Raw genomic sequence first — 21,236 nt, forward strand, 5'->3', positions numbered from 1 at the left:
TCACATTCTTGTTTCCAAAAATGGGGGACTAGTGGTTCAAGAAAACGTGGTTTAATAGGAAAAAAACTTATATTTAATTAGTTCTTTCGTGTTAATTAAAGTCGTGACTCATGGCTGCATACAAGGACTTTGACTCTCCAAGCCGGCCAGGCCAAGAACTTTGATGAGATATCCATAGATAACCAATGATGCTTGAGAACCAACACAATTGTTGGAGTAATATTCTAAATTACCCTAACTATAAAAAGAGCAAATAATAGGTGTAACTTTTTAAGTATTATTCGTTTTGCTTTTTCAAGTTTTACTTTATATAATAATAAAAGTCAACTTTTAAAATTAATTATCAAATTGAAATGTTAACTTTACTTAAAAATTAACACAAAAAATACTAAAGAATTTATCTTTATAAAACAATTTTTTTGAAGAGTCAAAATGAATTAATATTCAAGTGTTCCAGGATCAGTATTAATTACAACCAAAACTAACGGAATATGAAACCTGAAACAGAAAAGTGATAACAAAATGGCAGGAAGTATCTTGGCTAATTTTTTTTTTGATAAATATATAAATTTTTGGAATTCATTTTTGTAAAAATTTAATAAATTTTTTATCTTTACAAAATTAAAATGCATTATTATTATTTGGTCTGAATGTAGATTCACATAAATTAAAATTATGAATTTTTATATTGATTATACATATATATAATGAATGTAAATATATTATTTTTAAATCAGTTATACATATAACTAAATATGTAATAAATAATTTGGAATGTTTAAATCTTACTTCAAGAAAAAAAATAATATATTTTAATTTTATGAGAACGAAAAATATCTTAAAATTTTATCTAGATAACTTTTCAATATTTTAATATTTATAAGATTAAAAATATATTTTAACCTTATAAAATATCAACAAATCTTTTGTTTAACAGTTTTAAGAATTAAATAATTGATAGTAATCATAATTTTAAAAAATTAATTAGCGTATTATACAAAATGCTGAGCTAAAGATCAATTAAGGGTATTTTTGAATGGTCATGGCCCAAGCATTCTTTGACATGGTCACTGCCCATGAAAGCTACCGATATCGCATCAACATTTACTCACTTCTTCCATTAAAAGGAACTGGAGGCTGAAAGTCGTAATCTTCATTTTTATACTTTTTAGATTATACAAAGTTGGAAAACCGTAACACATCATAAAACTTAGTGATATAGTTTTAGATGTCTTTGTGTGTGTGCGATGTATTGTTAATATTTATAGCATCCTTCCTCATAAAATTTAGGGATATAAAATAATTTGATTTGCCTTTTATGTGTGTGTGCGTGATGTAATGTTAATGTTTACGACCAAGCTAAAAGTACAACAAAAATAATTTTTATCTGAAGGTTTTCTTGTAATAAATATAATGGCCGGGTGAAATTAGCCATAATCAAATTCTAATTTTTTTATTTCCTTTTTATATGCAGAGCCATATATAACAGGAAACTGAATTTGTCCGTTTTCACACTAGACTAACAGCGCCAAGAATGAGAATGAACATAATTTTCAGCAACTTTGATCTGTAGACTCTAGGTTAGTATTAAAAACATAAAACAAAATATTATTGTAAACATAAAGATGAAAATTATTGACTCTAACCTTTTTTATGAAAAGAGGAGAGTATAAGGGAGGAAAGGAAGAACCAATAGAAAAATCAATTTTTGATTCAAAACGTCCTTAATTGCCCCTGTAGCTCAATGGTACGTAGAGACTTCAGTCTTGCAAACTGAAGGTCTGTAGTTGCACACTATGGGGGCATCCAATATTATTAATTTTTTTTTTCACTTGATTATGAAAAATGAATAAAGTACGAACTGATTAGATATTTTTTTCCAACTTATTTTCAGAGCATAGTAAATAAATTTTTTTTAGAATGTAAGTTGATAAAATTATATATGATAGAAATATGACACTCTTACAACAATTCATATAATTCAGTCAACGTCAATTTATTTATCTATTTCTAACCATCATATCATTTATTATACTTTATTTGTAATCAAAGAACTGGTTTAAATAATAGTTAAAATTTGAAGACTAATTAAGCTAAATTTAATTACCTTTGATGTAAACTACTCAAAGTTTTAAAAAAATTCTTAATATTTTCTTAAAATAAAACTTTCATTTGATTTAAGCAATTCTATACGGTAAACTAATATAAAAAAGTTTCCTATTTTAGTATTTGGCACAAGAATAAATTATATTTCTTTGTAGATTGTTTAAGTTATCGTATGAATTTGTTTTTGAGAATATTATATTGAACGTGAGTATTTTATGATTGTTTAAATTTGGCACTTGCAATTATTTAAAAAGTAAAATGGAAATAAAAATTATGTTTCTTCTCTTATTTAAGTTGATAAATTGTAAAAAATACAAAATATGATACTGATTTTTTTGAGAAAAAAAGTTAATATTCTTTTTTCACACTTTTTTTATATAACTAATTAATTTTTATATGATAAAGAAAATAATATTCAGGTTCGAATACAATTAGAAATATATAATACAACAACCTTTCCAATTGATGACAATTAAATCTAATATTTTTCTCATATATAAGAGAATATTATTTTGTGAATTGAAAAATTGATCAAAATTAAATAGGTAGCTTGGAATGAAATAATCCTTTTTTATAGATTTTTTTAACCGAAATAGTCTTTAAAATACACCCTTTTCCTATAATTGATTTATTCATCAATTATATTTTTATTTTTCTTGCTTGACTTAACTCGCAACATTTGTTGTCAATGAGAGGGAACTTGATAGAAAGGTAATGCAGTGACCTATGGTTAAAGTTGAAGACGTCAGACCATAACATGGCTGTACTTTGTGGAGTGTTCAAAGGTTCAAGATGAACAAATGGAAAACCTTGAGATGGACTTGATGGTGTGGGCTATGGTTTAGAAGACAATTTTCTTTTACATTATTTTTAGTTTGAATATTGAAAATTTGATAATTTAATATTAATTATAGGTTGGGATATGATGAAATAGAAGACTTAATTTTTTTTTAAAAAAAATGTTGGACTTTTGTACGTAACAAAAGTTTGAAGTTTAATGATACCAAATTTTCATTTAATCAGTTCTATAGGGTAAATTAAAATAAAATAATTCTTATTTATTTTTGAAAAAAAAACTATACCAAAAAGAATGTTTCTTATTTTAGTATTCAGCACAAGAATAAATCATATTTTAAAAAAAAATATTTTAGTATTTGACACAATAATAAAAAAGGTAAAAAATAATGAAAGTGAAGAAAAAAAAAACAGGCAGGTTAGCAGTATAAATAATAGAAGTTTGATGATTTATATGCAGAAGCAAGAAGTAGACTTGTTTTGTATATATTCTTGTGTTGCATGACACATCATGAATTCCTCCATTATTTATATTCTTGTCTTTGTCCAGCTTTGGTTGTTTAGGTTACCATGCAGAGAGAGTGTGTGCATCCCAAGTGAGCGTGAGACACTTTTGAAGTTTAAGAATAATCTGAATGATCCTTCAAATAGGCTTTGGTCTTGGAATCATAATCATACCAACTGTTGCCACTGGTATGGAGTCCTCTGCCACAACGTCACTTCCCATGTTCTTCAGCTTCACCTCAACTCTTCACCTTCTACTGCTTTCTATCGTTACTATGATGGCTACGATTGGGAAGGTTATAGGGGATTCCAGTTTGGTGGAGAGATAAGTCCTTGTTTGGCTGATTTAAAGCATTTGAATTACTTGGACTTGAGCGCCAATGATTTTGAAGGTATGGCAATTCCTTCTTTCCTTGGGACAATGACTTCCTTGACTCACCTCGACCTCTCGTATACTGGATTCATCTGGAAGATTCCATTTCAGATTGGGAATCTCTCCAATTTGGTCTATCTTGACCTTGGAAGTGATTTTTTGGAGCCTCTGTTTGCTGAAAATTTAGAATGGGTATCAAGTATGTGGAAGCTTGAATATCTTCATTTGAGAAATGCAAACCTATCCAAAGCATTTCATTGGCTACACACTCTCCAATCTCTTCCTTCTTTGACCCACCTATATTTGTCATACTGTACGCTCCCTCACTATAATGAACCATCCTTGCTCAACTTCTCATCTCTGCAAACTCTCCATCTTTCCGCTACTATTTATTCCCCTGCCATTTCTTTTGTCCCCAAGTGGATATTCAAATTGAAGAAACTTGTTTCTCTTCAATTTAGGGGTAATGAATTCCCAGGTCCGATTCTTGGTGGTATTCGAAACCTCACACTTCTTCAAAATCTTGACTTGTTTAAAAATTCATTCTCATCTTCTATACCCGATTGCTTATACGGTCTTCATCATCTCAAGTTCCTGAACCTAATGGCCAGCAACTTGCATGGGACTATTTCTGATGCCCTGGGAAATTTGACTTCTCTTGTTAGACTTGATTTGTCATATAATCAACTTCAAGGAACCATTCCAACTTCTTTGGGTAATCTATGCAACTTAAGGGACATTAATTTCTCAAATCTCAAACTTAACCAACAGGTTAATGAACTTTTAGAAATTCTAGCTCCTTGTATTTCCCATGGACTCACAAATCTTGCAGTTGAGAGTTCATGACTTTCAGGCAATCTGACAGATCATATTGGGGCATTTAAAAATATTGACATGCTACATTTTTACGACAACTCAATTGGTGGTGCTCTTCCTAGATCATTTGGAAAACTTTCATCATTAAGATATCTTGATTTGTCCACTAACAAATTCAGTGGAAATCCATTTCAAAGTCTTGGATCACTAAATTGTCATTTCTTCTTATTGATGGCAATAATTTTCAAGGAGTTGTCAACGAAGATGATCTTGCAAATCTTACAAGCTTGAGGGGAATTGATGCATCAGGAAACAATTTCACTTTAAAAGTGGGTCCCAATTGGCTTCCTAATTTTCAGCTTTCCTATTTGGATGTGAGATCATGGAAGTTAGGTCCCAGTTTTCCATCGTGGATTCTGTCACAAAACAAACTTCTATATTTAGACATGTCTAACACAGGGATTATTGATTCTATTCCCACACAGATGTGGGAAGCACTTTCTCAGGATTTGTATTTAAACCTCTCTCATAATCATATCCATGGTGAGATTGGGACTACATTAAAGAATCCAATATCTATCGACAATACTGATCTAAGCTCAAATCACTTGTGTGGTAAATTACCCTATCTTTCAAGTGATGTGTGTCGGTTAGATCTTTCAAGCAATTCATTCTCTGAATCCATGCATGACTTTTTATGCAACAATCAGGACAAGCCAATGCGATTAGAATTTCTGAATCTTGCATCGAATAATTTGTCAGGAGAGATACCTGATTGCTGGATGAATTGGACATTTCTTGTGGATGTAAATTTACAAAGCAACCATTTTGTTGGGAACTTACCCCAATCCATGGGTTCCTTGGCAGAGCTGCAGGCTTTACAAATTAGTAACAACACACTCTCAGGAATATATCCAACCAGTTTGAAGAAGAATAACCAATGGATATCCTTGGACCTTGGGGAAAATTATCTTTCAGGAACTATTCCATCATGGGTTGGAGAAAAGCTCTTAAATGTGAAAATCCTCCGGCTTCGATCAAACAGTTTTGCCGGCCACATTCCAAATGAAATATGTCAGATGAGTCTTCTTCAGGTTTTAGACCTTGCACAAAACAATTTGTCTGGCAATATTCTGAGCTGTTTCAGTAACTTGAGTGCCATGACACTAAAGAATCAAAGTACAGGTCCTCGTATCTATTCTCTAGCACCTTTTAGTTCAAGTTATACTTCCAGATATAGTATAGTTAATTAGTGTGCTACTATGGCTGAAAGGAAGAGGAGATGAGTACAAAAACTTTCTGGGTTTGGTAACAAACATTGATCTGTCAAGTAACAGGTTATTAGGGGAAATACCAAGAGAAATCACAGATCTAAGTGGATTGAATTTTTTAAACTTGTCCCACAACCAATTGATTGGTCCTATTCCAGAAGGTATTGGTAATATGGGATCGTTACAGTGTATTGATTTTTCGAGGAATCAACTTTCTGGTGAAATCCCTCCAACCATTTCACATTTGAGCTTTCTAAGCATGCTGGACTTGTCTTATAATCATTTGAAAGGAAAAATTCCAACAGGAACTCAATTGCAAACCTTTGAAGCCTTCAACTTTATTGGCAACAATCTATGTGGTCCACCACTGCCCATAAATTGCAGCTCCAATGGGAAAACTCACAGTTATGAAGGAAGTGATGAGCATGAAGTCAATTGGTTTTTTGTCGGTGCAACAATTGGATTTGTTGTGGGATTCTGGATGGTGATTGCTCCTTTGCTGATTTGTAGATCATGGCGGTATGCCTATTTTCATCTGCTTGATCATGTGTGGTTCAAACTTCAATCTTTTTACTCATGTAGTATCAGAGTTTAGTGTTGCTTAGAATACACCGATGTTGTATCATTGTATTGGCAGGTTGTGATCAATTTGTAGTCATTGCTATCTTCTTTTTTCAGATTTTAGAGCCTTATGTAAATTCTGTTTTGGGACGTAAAGATTTTCATATTGAGCATAATATCGCAGATGAATTCTTGTTAATTTTGTAATTTAGATCAACTAGATGTAATTCTATGATAAAAACATTTGCTAAATCCCGTAGATTAAAATTCAAATAGTTAGTAAGTACTCTTGGTTAAAACCAAGTTTTGAAATCACATGTTAGGTAAGTTGCTTAAGTTAATATTGAATGAGTTTTTTGAAACTTTAAGAAAAGTAACTTTAAAATAAATGTTTTTTATATAAGTGTTTTTTTAAGAAATAGATAAGATTCGTTTCTTAAAAAAAGTAAAAATAATTTAGACAAACATACCAAAAAAAAGTTACTTATTTTATTAAAATAATTAACCATTTATTTCAATAAATAAGTTTAAACAAATTGATGTATTATATTCGCTTGAAATCAGATTTCAAATATTCATTTGTTGTTGAGTATTACATCCATTTCTATCCAATTATTTGGGCTTATAACACATTCCTAGTATTGGCTGCCTTTGGAGCACAATTGAGACTTTTCTAGAGTTTCTATTGAACATGATTCAGAAAGTACGCCCTTAGAGCCTTAGAAGCAAACAAAATTTTATGATCAAAGTAAGCAAACCACATGACCACAAAATAAATGTTTACTTCTACTAGTCAGCATGTCTTGGATATATATATATATATATATATATATATATATATATATATATATATATATATATATATATATTCTGCAATGTCAATTTTTTTGTTGAACCTATTTTTTAGTTCAACAATTGAGGTACGACAATTTAAATAATAAATTCTTCAGCTTGTTTGTAAGCTTAAGGACATTGATAATAGAATTTCAGAAGTTTTCTCGTCTTCATTTTAGTTCATACCCACGTTATTCTCTTTTCTGCATTTAATTTGCTTGCTGTCAAAGACTTGGCAACTTGTCATTGTTTAAACATTTGTTGCATTGTTAACATAGATGTATCCTAACTTGGTAAATGTTTGTCTTAACTTACAAATTCTTTCACAAAAATACCTCTGAAACTTATTCTATTTTTTCATAATTAATTTCTTATTTCGGAAACTGCAATACAAATGTTTGCTGAGTAGTCAAACTACACCTTAAGTACTGTTGGGGTTTGATCAGAACCTAGGATCATGGGTCGTAACACAAATTTTAGGTTCTTAATCAATGTGCCGTATAAAAAAAAAAATAATCTATCTTATTTAATAGTACTATCTGAAAGAGGTTGTCAATTTCTCTGTATATTTAATCTTATCCAATTTACAGAATAAAACACTCATATATGGAAGTTTTTTGAGGAACTGCACCTCCCAAGCCAAAAGCCATGAACCATAATTCTCTCACAATTGACAAGATACTCCTTTCACTCCATCTCTCCTCTTATTTATAAGCAATCTGCCATACTTCTTCTCTACCTAAGCTCAACAAACAGGTATCAACAATTAAAAAACTAACGAACTGACTAACTCTAAATACTAACAGATATTCTTTTTAAACGTATTAGATGGAATGTTACCAATGCCTTTTAATTATGAGTAATTATCCAATAAATGAGTTAACTTAAAATGGAATATTCTTAACACACTTTTTAAACGGTCAAAGAACAATCATTTAGGTAGTATAGAAAGAGTTGGTGAGGGATAATTGTAGAGCATAATTGAGGAGGTGATGACACATAAGCAAATAGTGTGGTGTGGCAATATATACTTGACATGGCAGCCACGCTGCATATTGTCTTGTAGCTTAAGATTTATATATTATAAATAGATAGATAGTGTATGCATCAAAGGTTGCTGGCATGACATAGTTGGTGTAGTGACAACTGACAGAGTTGGGAAGCAAAGTACAAAAGTTCAATGTTGAGAATTATTGTCCACAAATCTGCGCTCACATGCATCTGGTGTCAAATACAAAGATGACTCAACCGTACGCGTTGAAATGTTGAATGCTCCTTCCGAAAGTGATCTTTAAAAAACTTAAAATCTCATAAACTTTTTCGATCTCCTGTGTTCTGTCCTTTGGAATTTCAAAATTAGGAGGTGAAAGGACGAAATCTGCTGTGTGTGTGAAAGTTGTTGTCATTTCATAACTTGTTATGCCGAAATTTAAATTATGATAAGATGAATTGGAAAGAAAACATTGATCCACTGGAATGTGAAAGGAATTTAAAAAGTCCACAGGAATTAGAAAAAAAAATTGTAGAAGATGTGGCCGTACAAGAGGACTTGATCATAAAAAAACTCAAGTAAGGGTCATTCAACTGAGAAGAAAAAATAAAGCGGTTGCTAAAAGATAAAGTCATGAAGTTACAAGCCTAAAACAAGAAAGTCATGGTATAATTAATAGAATCATTTGGTTACTTAGAGACCAAGTTGTTCTTGGATTATAAAAGAAACTCGTTACCCTCAAAGAGGGGGACGAATAAAGAAGGAAAATTCAGTGAAGGGGCATGTATTTGTTTTATTCCATTTTTCTGTTGTTAGAAAGTGATGAATTATTTTCCTTGTAGTATAAAAATTCCGAGTTTATGTTCTTTCTTAATTTATATTGCTTTTTTTTAAATAAAAATAATTTAATTTTAACTCATTCAATTGTTTGTGACATTAAAAGAGTAGCACTCCTACTTTTTGATGTTGCTTAATCATAAAATTTAATTGAATAATCATTAATTTGTTATCTTAAAAGTTCATAGTTTTTATTTATAAAAAATTGATTCAAGTATCAATCAATAACATTAACAAATAAAAATTCTATCTTCAATATTATTGGATTGTGAGGGTCTAATGAATAATCATTTTGCTAGCTTAAATCCTTGGGCTACATTTTTTCTTTTGATAAAAAATTAAAAAAAAAAATCTTTAAAAAAATCAAATGTGCTCTTTTTAAAATAAATGAAAAGAATGTTTTGGTGTAAAATAAATATATATAAAATTATAAAGATTTTGTGCATTTAAATATAGGTTCCATTTTTTTAATGGACACTTTAGGGTGTCAAGACCTTTCCTAATCCACTCCCCAACCTATTTTTTGTTCAAAGACCATTATTTTTTGAGGATTTTTCAATGTTTACGTGTGTATTCTGGTCACGTAAACTTTTGCTTCCTATTCTTTAGGCTTGTCAAATAGATAGATTAAATAATTTTTTTTATTTAGATTACAGTGGATGGATTATTAAAAGCAATCCGTTAATCATTTATGATCTATTAAAAAGTCGGATAGTAATTATTTTGTTTATCTTTTAATTAGAATACCATTCTGTTAGACAATCAGTTAATCAATTTAGGATCTATTGAGAATACTATATATTTCTGTCAACAGTTCATAAGAAAAAATGATGCAGGTTTATCTTTTATCCTTTCCATTATATTAGTTTATCTTTTAGAATAATTTATCGTTTAGTTTATTTATTTTTAGATTAATTTATCTTTTAGTTTACTTTTTATTCGTGAACACACATATTCAAATAAATAAATAATAAACTATTCAACCTATTCTTTAAAAAGATATTATAAAAGGTAAAAAATAAACTAAGAGATTAATCATCGATTATATATCCGTTGAATGAAATTCATCCAATTCATCTTATTTATAAGCCTTTCCCTTTACTTGGTCATCCTCATAACTCACAAGCCACGATGGTATTCATCTTTCCCTTCCTTTAATTATGCGATTCATTACAATGCAAAGTATTTCTAGCTTTTCATTTTCTGATACTGCTATATATTGATAACGGGATATTGGAAACGATTTTTGTTTTGGTTTTTCGCCCATGATATTACATTATTAATGCTGTGCATGATTCATATTTTAAGGACAACACAAAATGATAGAGTAAACATAAAAGTCATTTCTTGTTGGGTTACAAATGGGTTGGGGTTGTATATGTGTTTCTCTCATATCCTTCAGAATTCTTGTAGTTATTCCTAACAACAATTAAATTTTATTCTTCTTTTTAGACAACTATCTCTACTTTTTTGGAACAAAAAATTGCATGCAAAGTTATTGATATCAGTATTATCTAAAATAAAAAAATTGAAGCATTTGTACGTCTAACGTTTTTGTGGACAGGCACCAGGAAAAGGAAAAGAAACATAGGGGGAATTGGTGGTGAGGAAACAGACGCAAATTATAAGAAATGCAAAAGATGATAGGGACAGGATCAGTGAGTTACCTATTCACGTTTTCCTCAGAATAATATTGGAATTTATGAACACAAAAGATGTTGTTCGGCTTTGTGCTTTGTCTAAAAGTTGGAAGGATTTTTGGAAACGTTTAACTACTCTCTCAGTTTTGATTCCTGGGAGTCAAGTATTTTCAATTGCCACAAGTTTGTGTTCGAGGTTTTGTCTGGTCGAGATGGTTAATTCCATTCCTCTACTTAATCTTGAGATCATTCTCCGCACCGACCTCGAGCAACTAGATGATATATATCCTGAAATATGGCGTGTCTCACAACATCCAGCAATTGAAAATCTTTCTTTTTGTGAACCATAGATTCCATTTGGTGTTTCCCTCTTCTATTTTTTCTGTCCAACTATGACATCTCTTCGCTTTTCCCCTTCCTGAAAATATGCTGTGTTAAAGTCCTTTGGATTAATAATTCTAACCCGGATCTTGCTTACCCTATTGATGGTTACAAAATTGTGTTTTCAACTCCGAGTCTTGGTTTTCTCATTATCAACAATGTTCATCATGGTCACCAACTTCCCTCCACGTGTAATCTTTCATCTCTTGAAGTAGATATTAATGTCAGTGTTTCGCCATGTTCTCCATTCTTTAAAAGTTTGTTGCAAGTGCTTGCTAATGTTAACAAATTGACACTTTCTTGGAGGACCCTTAGGATGATGCTATTTTTAAGTTTTACTTTGTATGTTTTTTCTTTTTCGGTATGTGTTTGAAAGTATTTTTTTTTTCTCTACGATTTTAAACTTATTATCTATTCTAATAAAGTGCTGAAAGTTATATTCCTATTTCTTGCTTAAATAATTTAGTAAATATTTCTTTTATTTCCCTTTCTTTCTGATGCTCTCTTGAAAGAAACTATAGGATGTTATATATATTGTGGGGAGTGAAAAACACAAACTTTTCTTATATATTCTTTTGAACGTTTACTTAAAATTCTTAAGGTGAAGATTTTTTTAAAATTGTTTAGTTTTTTATTTCATTTTATTATTAACTTATTCCTTTTTTTTTCGGTCCAAGATTAACGTATTCCCTTATGCTCTCTTACATTAGATTATAGATTGTTACACTGTGAGTGCTCTGTTTGCTCTGTTTGTTATATATGTTGTTTTTAATTGACTTTTACGTAAGATGAAAGTTTTTAATTATAAGAAACTATTAGAGTGAAGCAGGGGAACAAAAATCTTGCATTGATATTAAGAAATACATTCTTTGGTGATGCAGAAACAATGTTGTGCCATTTGCAGAGCATTATTTGAGAAAATAGTATCAAATAACGACATAATCAATTGGTGTGGTTTGTGTGTGTAAAATAGAAAAGCAAGTAGCATAGCAAGAGCAGGAGTTTGAATAAGAAATAAATGTTGAGCATGTTAAATCAACAAAACAAAATTGCAAATAATGATTTAAGAATATGGCTGAAAACAAGGATGTGATCCAACACTAAGGTAGAAAATAAAAGCATATCAGTCAAATGGCAAGCCAGGACAGAAAAATATTTATTTAGTACTTTGTATAGACTAATAGTGATTAGGAAGGGAAGGTGGAATCTGGGTTTGTGGAGTAGGTCTAAATTCCTAATAATTTGCATATAATATTTCAGTTATGTATTTTTAATATTTGTTAACATGTTTGTAATCTTTTGTTTATTGCAATCAATTACTTATCTCATTTTATGCACATGTAAGTAGTAAATTTATAAAATATTTTTGTCAATTTTATAAGTTAGTTGTTTTGAAGCAAAATGAACATTGGGGAACTTGAAGTCTCCTTGCTGAGCTGTAGTCTTAACACATTCCTAACATAAAACCTACAGGAATATTTCCTACCAGTTTGACGTAGAATAACCAATTGATATCCTTGGACCTTGGGAAAAATAATCTTTGAGTAACTATTCCAACATAATGCAGTGACATGTGGTTCAAGTTGAAGAAGTCAGACCTTAACATGGCTGGACTTTGTGGATTGTCCAAAGGTTCAAGATGAAAAAATGGAACACCTTGAGATGGACTTGATGGAGTGGGCTATGGGTTGGGATATCATGAACTAGTACACTTGATTTTTTTATTTTTTTTAAATGTTGGACTTTTATTGTTTACATAACAAAAATTTAATGAAAGGATTGATTATAATAGTTAAAATTTGAATTTTAATGACACCAAATTTTCATTTTAAGCAATTCTATAGGATAAATTAAAATATAATGATTCTTTTTTTTAAAAAAAACTGTACCAAAAAGAATGTCTTTTATTTTAGTATTCAGCCCAAGAATAAATCATATATATTTCTTTGTTATTAATTTTGAATTTTATTTTATGAATTTTGTGTATATATGAATTTTAAAAAGGGAGATAGATAAAGTAAATTCAAAATTATTTCCTATTCTAAGAATTAATTAAGTCGGGAGAATTGGATAATAAAGTCAATAATTAAAAAAAGGCAACTAAAAAAAAAAAGAAGAAGAAAGGCACTTGCGGCAGTATAAATAATAAAAAGAAGTAAGTTTAATATGCAGAAGCAAGAAGCACTTATACAATTAACTTGTTTCATATATACGTTGAATGATCATGAATTCCTCCATTATGTATGCGTTGCATGCTTGAATCTCTCTTGAAATGAGATTTCAAATATTCACTTGTTGTTGGGTAATGAAATCCAAGGTCCGATTCCCTGGTGGTATTCGAAACCTCACATTTTCAAAATCTTAACTTGTCCAAAAGTTCATTCTAATATTCTATACCTGATTGGTTATACGGTCTTCGTCGTCTCAAGTATCTGGACCTAAGGTACAGCAACTTGCATAGGACTATTTCTTATGTTCTAGGAAATTTTTCTCTTGTTGAACTTGATTTATCAATCAATCAACCTGAAGCAACCATTCGAACTTCTTTGGGTAATCTATGTAACTTAAGGGAGATTGATTTCTCATATCTCAAACTCAACAACCAGATTAATGATATTTTAGAAATTCTAGCTCCTTGTACTTCCCGTGGACTCAACACTTTCAGGAAATTTGACGGTTTGTTACCGTTCAGGGGCAAATCTTTTCCATTTTTTACCATATGGAAGTATTTTCTTAAATTATTTTTCAAAAGAGGATAAGTTGTATCAATTTTTACTGAGTTAGAAGTCGTGATATCGATCATGACTTATTATTTTTTTCTTTTTTAACGGAAATCATAAAATTATTTATGATTTTAATGTCATTTTTTTATCTACAACTTTAAAGTTATTATTTTTTTAAAAAATTTATGAATTTAAAGTTGTAAGTGTGACACCCTTTACCCCAACATATATATAAATAAATAAAATATATAAAAATATCAGTAACCAAATTTACACAGGATCACATTCACTTCACTATCATCAATTAAAACTTATTAAAACATATTCGGCTCAAATAAGGCCGTCAAAATTTACAAAAATATTTTGTTAAATAAGTGAGATAAAATAAAGTAGACTAACATCATGCAATTAATATAAAACTTATGCCCCACATTCACATCCTATCAGTGCATTGTGTCCCGACATCCTTCAGCACAAGGTTTCTTAAATCACTTCACCTAGCCATCTGCTTCCCCGAATACAAGGTTCAAGATCATCACAGGATCCGAACACAAACAACACACAGAGAGTGAATTATCACATTCCTAACTAATAGAGAAAAATAAAACAACATATAGGTATAAATATTATATAACAAAATACAATTTACTTGAGCATAACTCACGTTATTTCACCACATGTCTCATTCGTTTTCACAACATTTGCATACTCAATAGTCAAAACACAATATCATCAAATCAATCAATATAGAACAATACACAAGTGTTATGCAGCAGATACACTAAGACTTAATCTTATATGCAATGTAGTACCATGTCAGTGAAAAATCTCGTCGCCCTTAAAGGGTCTTAACATTAACTCATCGTCCTTAAAACTCTTAACATTAACTCATTGTCCTTAAAGGGTCTTATAGTCATGTGATTGTCAGCTTACAACTCAAATGCACACAACATCTCAATCACGTGCATACTCAGTTTATCACATACACTCGATCTCAATTACAATGTTATAATATCAAAATAGCATGTTGTCACACCTCATGAATCATATTCACTTTACCTATGAACTATGCAATACTTGACATGGACTATGTTAAGTGTCCTAAGGTTCAAGATGAAAAAATGGAGAACCTTGACATGGACTTCATGGAGTAGTCTATGGTTCAAGTTGGAAAAGTGGGGACCTAGTTATGGATTTGGTGGAGTGGCCAGCGGTTTGTCTAGGAGAAAATTTTGTTTTTCATTTCTTTTATTTTGAATAATAAAAAATTGATAATTTAAAATTAATTATGGGTTCAAATTGAAAGTAATAGAATATTTGAATTTTATAATGCAAGACTTTTTCTTATTTACTTAACACAGGTGTAACAAAAGGATTTGATGTAAACTACTAAAAGATTAAAAGAATTATTAATATTTTCGTAAGATAAATTTTTCATTGATTTAAGAAATTATATATGGTAAACTAAAATAAAAAATGTTCATTATTTTAGTATTTGGCACAAGAATAAATTATATTTCTTTGTAGATTGTTTAAGTTATCGTATGAATTTGTTTTTTTTTAGAATATTAAATTGAACATGAGTATTTTTATGATTGTTTAAATTTGGCACTTGCAATTATTTAAAAAGTAAAATAGAAATTAAAATTATGTTTCTCCTCTTATTTACATTGATATCTTGTAAAAAATACAAAATGCGATACTGGTTTTTTTGAGAAAAAAAGTTAATATTCTTTTTCACACTTCTTTTTATATAACTAATTAATTTTTATATGATAAAGAAAATAATATTCACGTTTGAATACAATTAGAAATACATGACACAACAATTTTTCCAATTGATGACAATTAAATTTAGTCTTTTTTCATATATAAGAGAATATTATTTTGTGAATTGAAAAATTGATCAAAATTAAATAGCTAGATTGTAACGAGAGAATCTTTTTTTTTTTTTTATATAGATTTTTGAACTGAAATAGTCTTTAAAGTACACCATTTTCCTATAATTGATTTATTCATCAATTATATATTTTTTTTCTTGCTTGACGTAACTTGCAACATTTGTTGTGAATGACAAGGAACTTGATAGGAAGATAATGCAGTGACCTACGGTTAAAGTTAAAGAAGTCAGACCATAACATGGATGGACTTTGTGGAGTGTCCAAAGGATTCAAGATGAACAAATGGAAAACCTCGAGATGGACTTATGGTGTGGGTTATATATGGTTAATTTAGAAGACAATTTTCTTTTACATTATTTTTAGTTTGAATATTGAAAATTTAATAATTTAATATTAACTATGGCTTGGGATATCATGAAACAGAAGACTTGATTTTTTGTTTTTTTTTTAAATATTGGACTTTTATTGTTTACGTAACAAAAGTTTAACGAAAGGATTGATTAAATAATAGTTAAAATATGAAGTTTAATGACACCAAATTTTCATTTAAACAGTTCTATAGGATAAATTAAAATAAAATGATTCTTATTTATTTTTGTAAAAAAAACTGTACCAAAAAGAATGTTTCTTATTTTGGTATTCAGCACAAGAATAAATCATATTTCTCTCTTAATAATTTTGATTTCTTTTATGAATTTAGTGTACAAAGGAATTTTAAAAAAGGAGATAGATGCAGTAAATGCATAATTTTTCGTATTCTAAGAATTAATTCGGGAGAATTGGATAATTCAGTCGATAATTTTAAAAAGCCAACTTAAAAAAAGAAGTGAATTAAAATGTTAAAAAAATATTTTAGTATTTGGCACAATAATAAAAAAAGGTAAAAAAATAATGAAAGTGAAGAAAAAAACAGGCTTAAAATATAATTGTCATCTTTTTTTTAATATGTTATTTTATTTTTTTATTTTTTAATTTAAATATTTTATCTCTTATTTTTTTAAAATCTTGTAATTTTAGTCTTTTTATTTTTTAATTGAGATTTTTTTTAAAAATATGTCATTTTAGTCCATTTGATCAAATTCTTGTTTTTTAATTAGGATATTTTGTCCTTTAAAAGTTAGAGACAATAACATCGCTGGACTTTCTGGAGTGTCCAAAGGTTCAAGATGAAAAAATGAAAAACCTTAAGATGGATTTGATGGAGTCGGCCATGGTTTGTTTAGAAGACAATTTTCTTTTATATTATTTTTAGTTTGGATATTGAAATTTTAATAATTTAATAATAATTATGGATTGGGATATCATGAAATAGAAAAGACTTCAATTTTTTTTAATAAAATGTTGGACTTTTATTGTTTAATTAACAAAAGTTTACGAAAGGATTGATCAAATAATAGTTAAAGTCAATAATTAAAAAAGGAGATAGATAAAGTAAATTCAAAATTATTTCCTATTCTAAGAATTAAGTTGGGAGAATTGGATAATAAAGTCAATAATTAAAAAAAGGTAACGTAAAAAAAGAAAAAAGAAAAGAAAGGCGCTTGCATCAGTATAAATAATAGAAAGAAGTAAGTTTAATATGCAGAAGCAAGAAGCACTTATACAATTAAGCTGTTTCATATATTCTTGTGTGATCATGAATTCCTCCTTTTTTTATATTCTTGTCTTTGTCCACCTTTGGTTGTTCAGCTTACCATGCAGAGAGAGTGTGTGTATCCCAAGTGAGCGTGAGACACTTTTGAAGATTAAGAATAATCTCATAGATCCTTCCAATAGGCTTTGGTCTTGGAATCATAATCATACCAACTGTTGCCACTGGTATGGAGTCCTCTGCCACAACGTCACTTCCCATCTTCTTCAGCTTCACCTCAACACTACGTTTTCTGCTGCTTTCTATGATGGCTACTATCACTTCGATGAGGAAGCTTATGAGAAATCCCAGTTTGGTGGAGAGATAAGTCCTTGTTTGGCTGATTTAAAGCATTTGAATCACTTGAACTTGAGCGGCAATTATTTCCTTGGAGCAGGTATGGCAATTCCTTCTTTCCTTGGGACAATGACTTCCTTGACTCACCTCGACCTCTCTCTTACTGGATTCATGGGGAAGATTCCATCTCAGATTGGGAATCTCTCCAATTTGCTCTATCTTGACCTCGGAGGTTATTCTGTCGAGCCTATGTTAGCTGAAAATGTAGAATGGGTATCAAGTATGTGGAAGCTTGAATATCTTTATTTGAGTTATGCAGACCTATCCAAAGCATTTCATTGGCTACACACTCTCCAATCTCTTCCTTCTTTGACACACCTATCTTTGTCAGGATGCGCACTCCCTCACTATAATGAACCATCCTTGCTCAACTTCTCATCTCTGCAAACTCTCCATCTTTCCTTCACTAGTTATTCCCCTGCCATTTCTTTTGTCCCCAAGTGGATATTCAAATTGAAGAAACTTGTTTCTCTTCAATTATGGGGTAATGAAATCCAAGGTCCGATTCCTGGCGGTATTCGAAACCTCACACTTCTTCAAAATCTTTACTTGTCTGGAAATTCATTCTCATCTTCTATACCTGATTGCTTATATGGTCTTCATCGTCTCAAGTTCCTCAACCTAGGGGACAACAACTTGCATGGGACTATTTCTGATGCCCTGGGAAATTTGACTTCTCTTGTTGAACTTGATTTATCAGGTAATCAACTTGAAGGAAACATTCCAACTTCTTTGGGTAATCTCTGCAACTTAAGGGACATTGATTTCTCAAATCTCAAACTCAACCAACAGGTTAATGAACTTTTAGAAATTCTTGCTCCTTGTATTTCCCATGGACTCACAAGACTTGCAGTTCAGAGTTCACGACTTTCAGGCCATCTGACAGATCATATTGGGGCATTTAAAAATATTGACACGTTACTTTTTTCCAACAACTCAATTGGTGGTGCTCTTCCTAGATCATTTGGAAAACTTTCATCATTAAGATATCTTGATCTGTCTACTAATAAATTCAGTGGAAATCCATTTGAAAGTCTTGGATCACTCTGTAAATTGTCATCTCTTTATATTGGTGGCAATCTTTTTCAAACTGTTGTCAAGGAAGATGATCTTGCAAATCTTACAAGCTTGATGGAGATTCATGCATCAGGGAACAATTTCACTTTAAAAGTGGGTCCCAATTGGCTTCCTAATTTTCAGCTTTTCCATTTGGATGTGAGATTATGGCAGTTAGGTCCCAGCTTTCCATCGTGGATTAAGTCACAAAACAAACTTGAATATTTAGACATGTCTAACGCAGGGATTATTGATTCTATTCCCACACAGATGTGGGAAGCACTTCCTCAGGTTTTGTATTTAAACCTCTCTCATAATCACATCCATGGTGAGAGTGGGACTACATTAAAGAATCCAATATCTATCCCCGTTATTGATCTAAGCTCAAATCACTTGTGTGGTAAATTACCCTATCTTTCAAGTGATGTGTCTCAGTTAGATCTTTCAAGCAATTCATTCTCTGAATCCATGAATGACTTTTTATGCAATGATCAGGACGAGCCAATGCAATTACAATTTCTGAATCTTGCATCAAATAATTTGTCAGGAGAGATACCTGATTGCTGGATGAATTGGACATTTCTTGTGAATGTAAATTTACAAAGCAACCATTTTGTTGGGAACTTACCCCAATCCATTGGTTCCTTGGCAGAGCTGCAGTCTTTACAAATTCGTAACAACACACTCTCAGGAATATTTCCAACCAGTTTGAAGAAGAATAACCAATTGATATCCTTGGACCTTGGGGAAAATAATCTTTCAGGATGTATTCCAACATGGGTTGGAGAAAAGCTCTTAAAAGTGAAAATCCTTCGCCTTCGATCAAACAGTTTTGCCGGCCACATTCCAAATGAAATATGTCAGATGAGTCATCTTCAGGTTTTAGACCTTGCAGAAAACAATCTGTCTGGCAATATACCGAGCTGTTTTTGTAACTTGAGTGCCATGACACTAAAGAACCAAAGTACAGATCCTTCTATCTATTCTGAAGCACAATATGCTGGTATCTCTTACTCTTTCAACTATGGAATAGTTAGTGTGCTACTATGGCTGAAAGGAAGAGGAGATGAGTACAAAAACTTTCTGGGTTTGGTAACAGACATTGACCTGTCAAGTAACAAGTTATTAGGGAAAATACCAAGAGAAATCACAGATCTAAATGGATTGAATTTTTTAAACTTGTCCCATAACCAATTGATTGGTCATATTCCACAAGGTATTGGTAATATGAGATCGATACAAACCATTGATTTTTCGAGGAATCAACTTTCTGGTGAAATCCCTCCAACCATTTCAAATTTGAGCTTTCTCAGCATGCTAGACTTGTCTTATAATCATTTGAAGGGAAATATTCCAACAGGAACTCAATTGCAAACATTTGATGCCTCCAGCTTTATCGGCAACAATCTATGTGGTCCACCACTGCCCATAAACTGCAGTTCCAATGGGAAAACTCATAGTTATGAAGGAAGTGATGGGCATGGAGTGAATTGGTTTTTTGTTAGTGCGACAATTGGATTTGTTGTGGGATTCTGGATAGTGATTGCTCCTTTACTGATTTGTAGATCATGGAGGTATGCCTATTTTCATTTCCTTGATCATGTGTGGTTCAAACTTCAATCTTTTTACTCATGTAGTATCAGTGTTTAGTGTTGCTTAGAATACACCGATGTTGTATCATTGTATTGGCAGGTTGATCAATTTATGTCAACAAATAAATTTAAACAAACTAATCCATTATATTTCAATTTTCAGTAATGTTATATTTAATGGATAAGAGTTGTACCGTGGGAATTGTTGTCATTGCATCTACATACACAAGTGTATCTATTTTTTTTTAAGTTATGTTTCTTTGAAATTTATTCATATGTTTGAATCTCTCTTGAAATGAGATTTCAAATATTCCCTTGTTGTTGGGTAATGAAATCCAAGGTCGATCCGATTCCCTGGTGGTATTCGAAACCTCACACTTCTTTAAAATCTTGACTTGTCTAAAAATTCATTCTCATATTCTATACTTGATTGGTTATACGGTCTTCATCGTCTCAAGTATTTGGACCTAAGGTACAGCAATTTGCATAGGACTATTTATGATGTCTGGGGAAATTTGACTTCTCCTGTTGAACTTGATTTATCAATTAATCAATCTGAAGCAACCATTCGAACTTCTTGGGGTAATCTCAGCAACTTGGGAACTTGGGGGAGATTGATTTCTTATATCTCAAACTCAACCAACAGGTTAATGATATTTTAGAAATTCTAGCTCTTTGTATTTCTCATGGATTCACAACACTTGCAGTTTCGAGTTCACAACTTTCAGTCAATTTGACTGCTTTTTACCATTCAGGGATATTTTTCAAATTATTTTCCATAAAATGACTCTTTTTAATAAAAAAGTCTTATCAGGTGCTACTATATGAGTTAGAAGTCATAAAATGACTCTTTTTAATAGAAGTCATA

The 21,236-nt window shown here is 30.7% G+C and overlaps 1 protein-coding gene and 1 pseudogene across 1 annotated transcript; both read left to right on the top strand.

The window, feature by feature from the left end:
• The first annotated feature begins 3,412 nt into the window (after positions 1–3,412).
• LOC114390027 lies at positions 3,413–6,460 on the top strand (annotated as a pseudogene).
• A 10,892-nt stretch (positions 6,461–17,352) lies between these two features.
• LOC114390343 (receptor-like protein EIX2) lies at positions 17,353–20,530 on the top strand. The gene has a single exon (XM_028351049.1). It carries the CDS (start codon positions 17,370–17,372, stop codon positions 20,424–20,426), a length of 3,057 nt encoding a protein of 1,018 aa, XP_028206850.1. The 5' UTR covers positions 17,353–17,369; the 3' UTR covers positions 20,427–20,530.
• Positions 20,531–21,236: the final 706 nt, after the last annotated feature.

This window comes from Glycine soja, chromosome 16 (genome assembly GCF_004193775.1).
Source record: "Glycine soja cultivar W05 chromosome 16, ASM419377v2, whole genome shotgun sequence".
NCBI lineage: Eukaryota > Viridiplantae > Streptophyta > Magnoliopsida > Fabales > Fabaceae > Glycine > Glycine soja.

Excerpts from the sequence above, each read along its gene's own strand:
- LOC114390343 (XM_028351049.1), top strand. The coding sequence starts at position 17,370 with ATGAATTCCTCCTTTTTTTATATTCTTGTCTTTGTCCACCTTTGGTTG.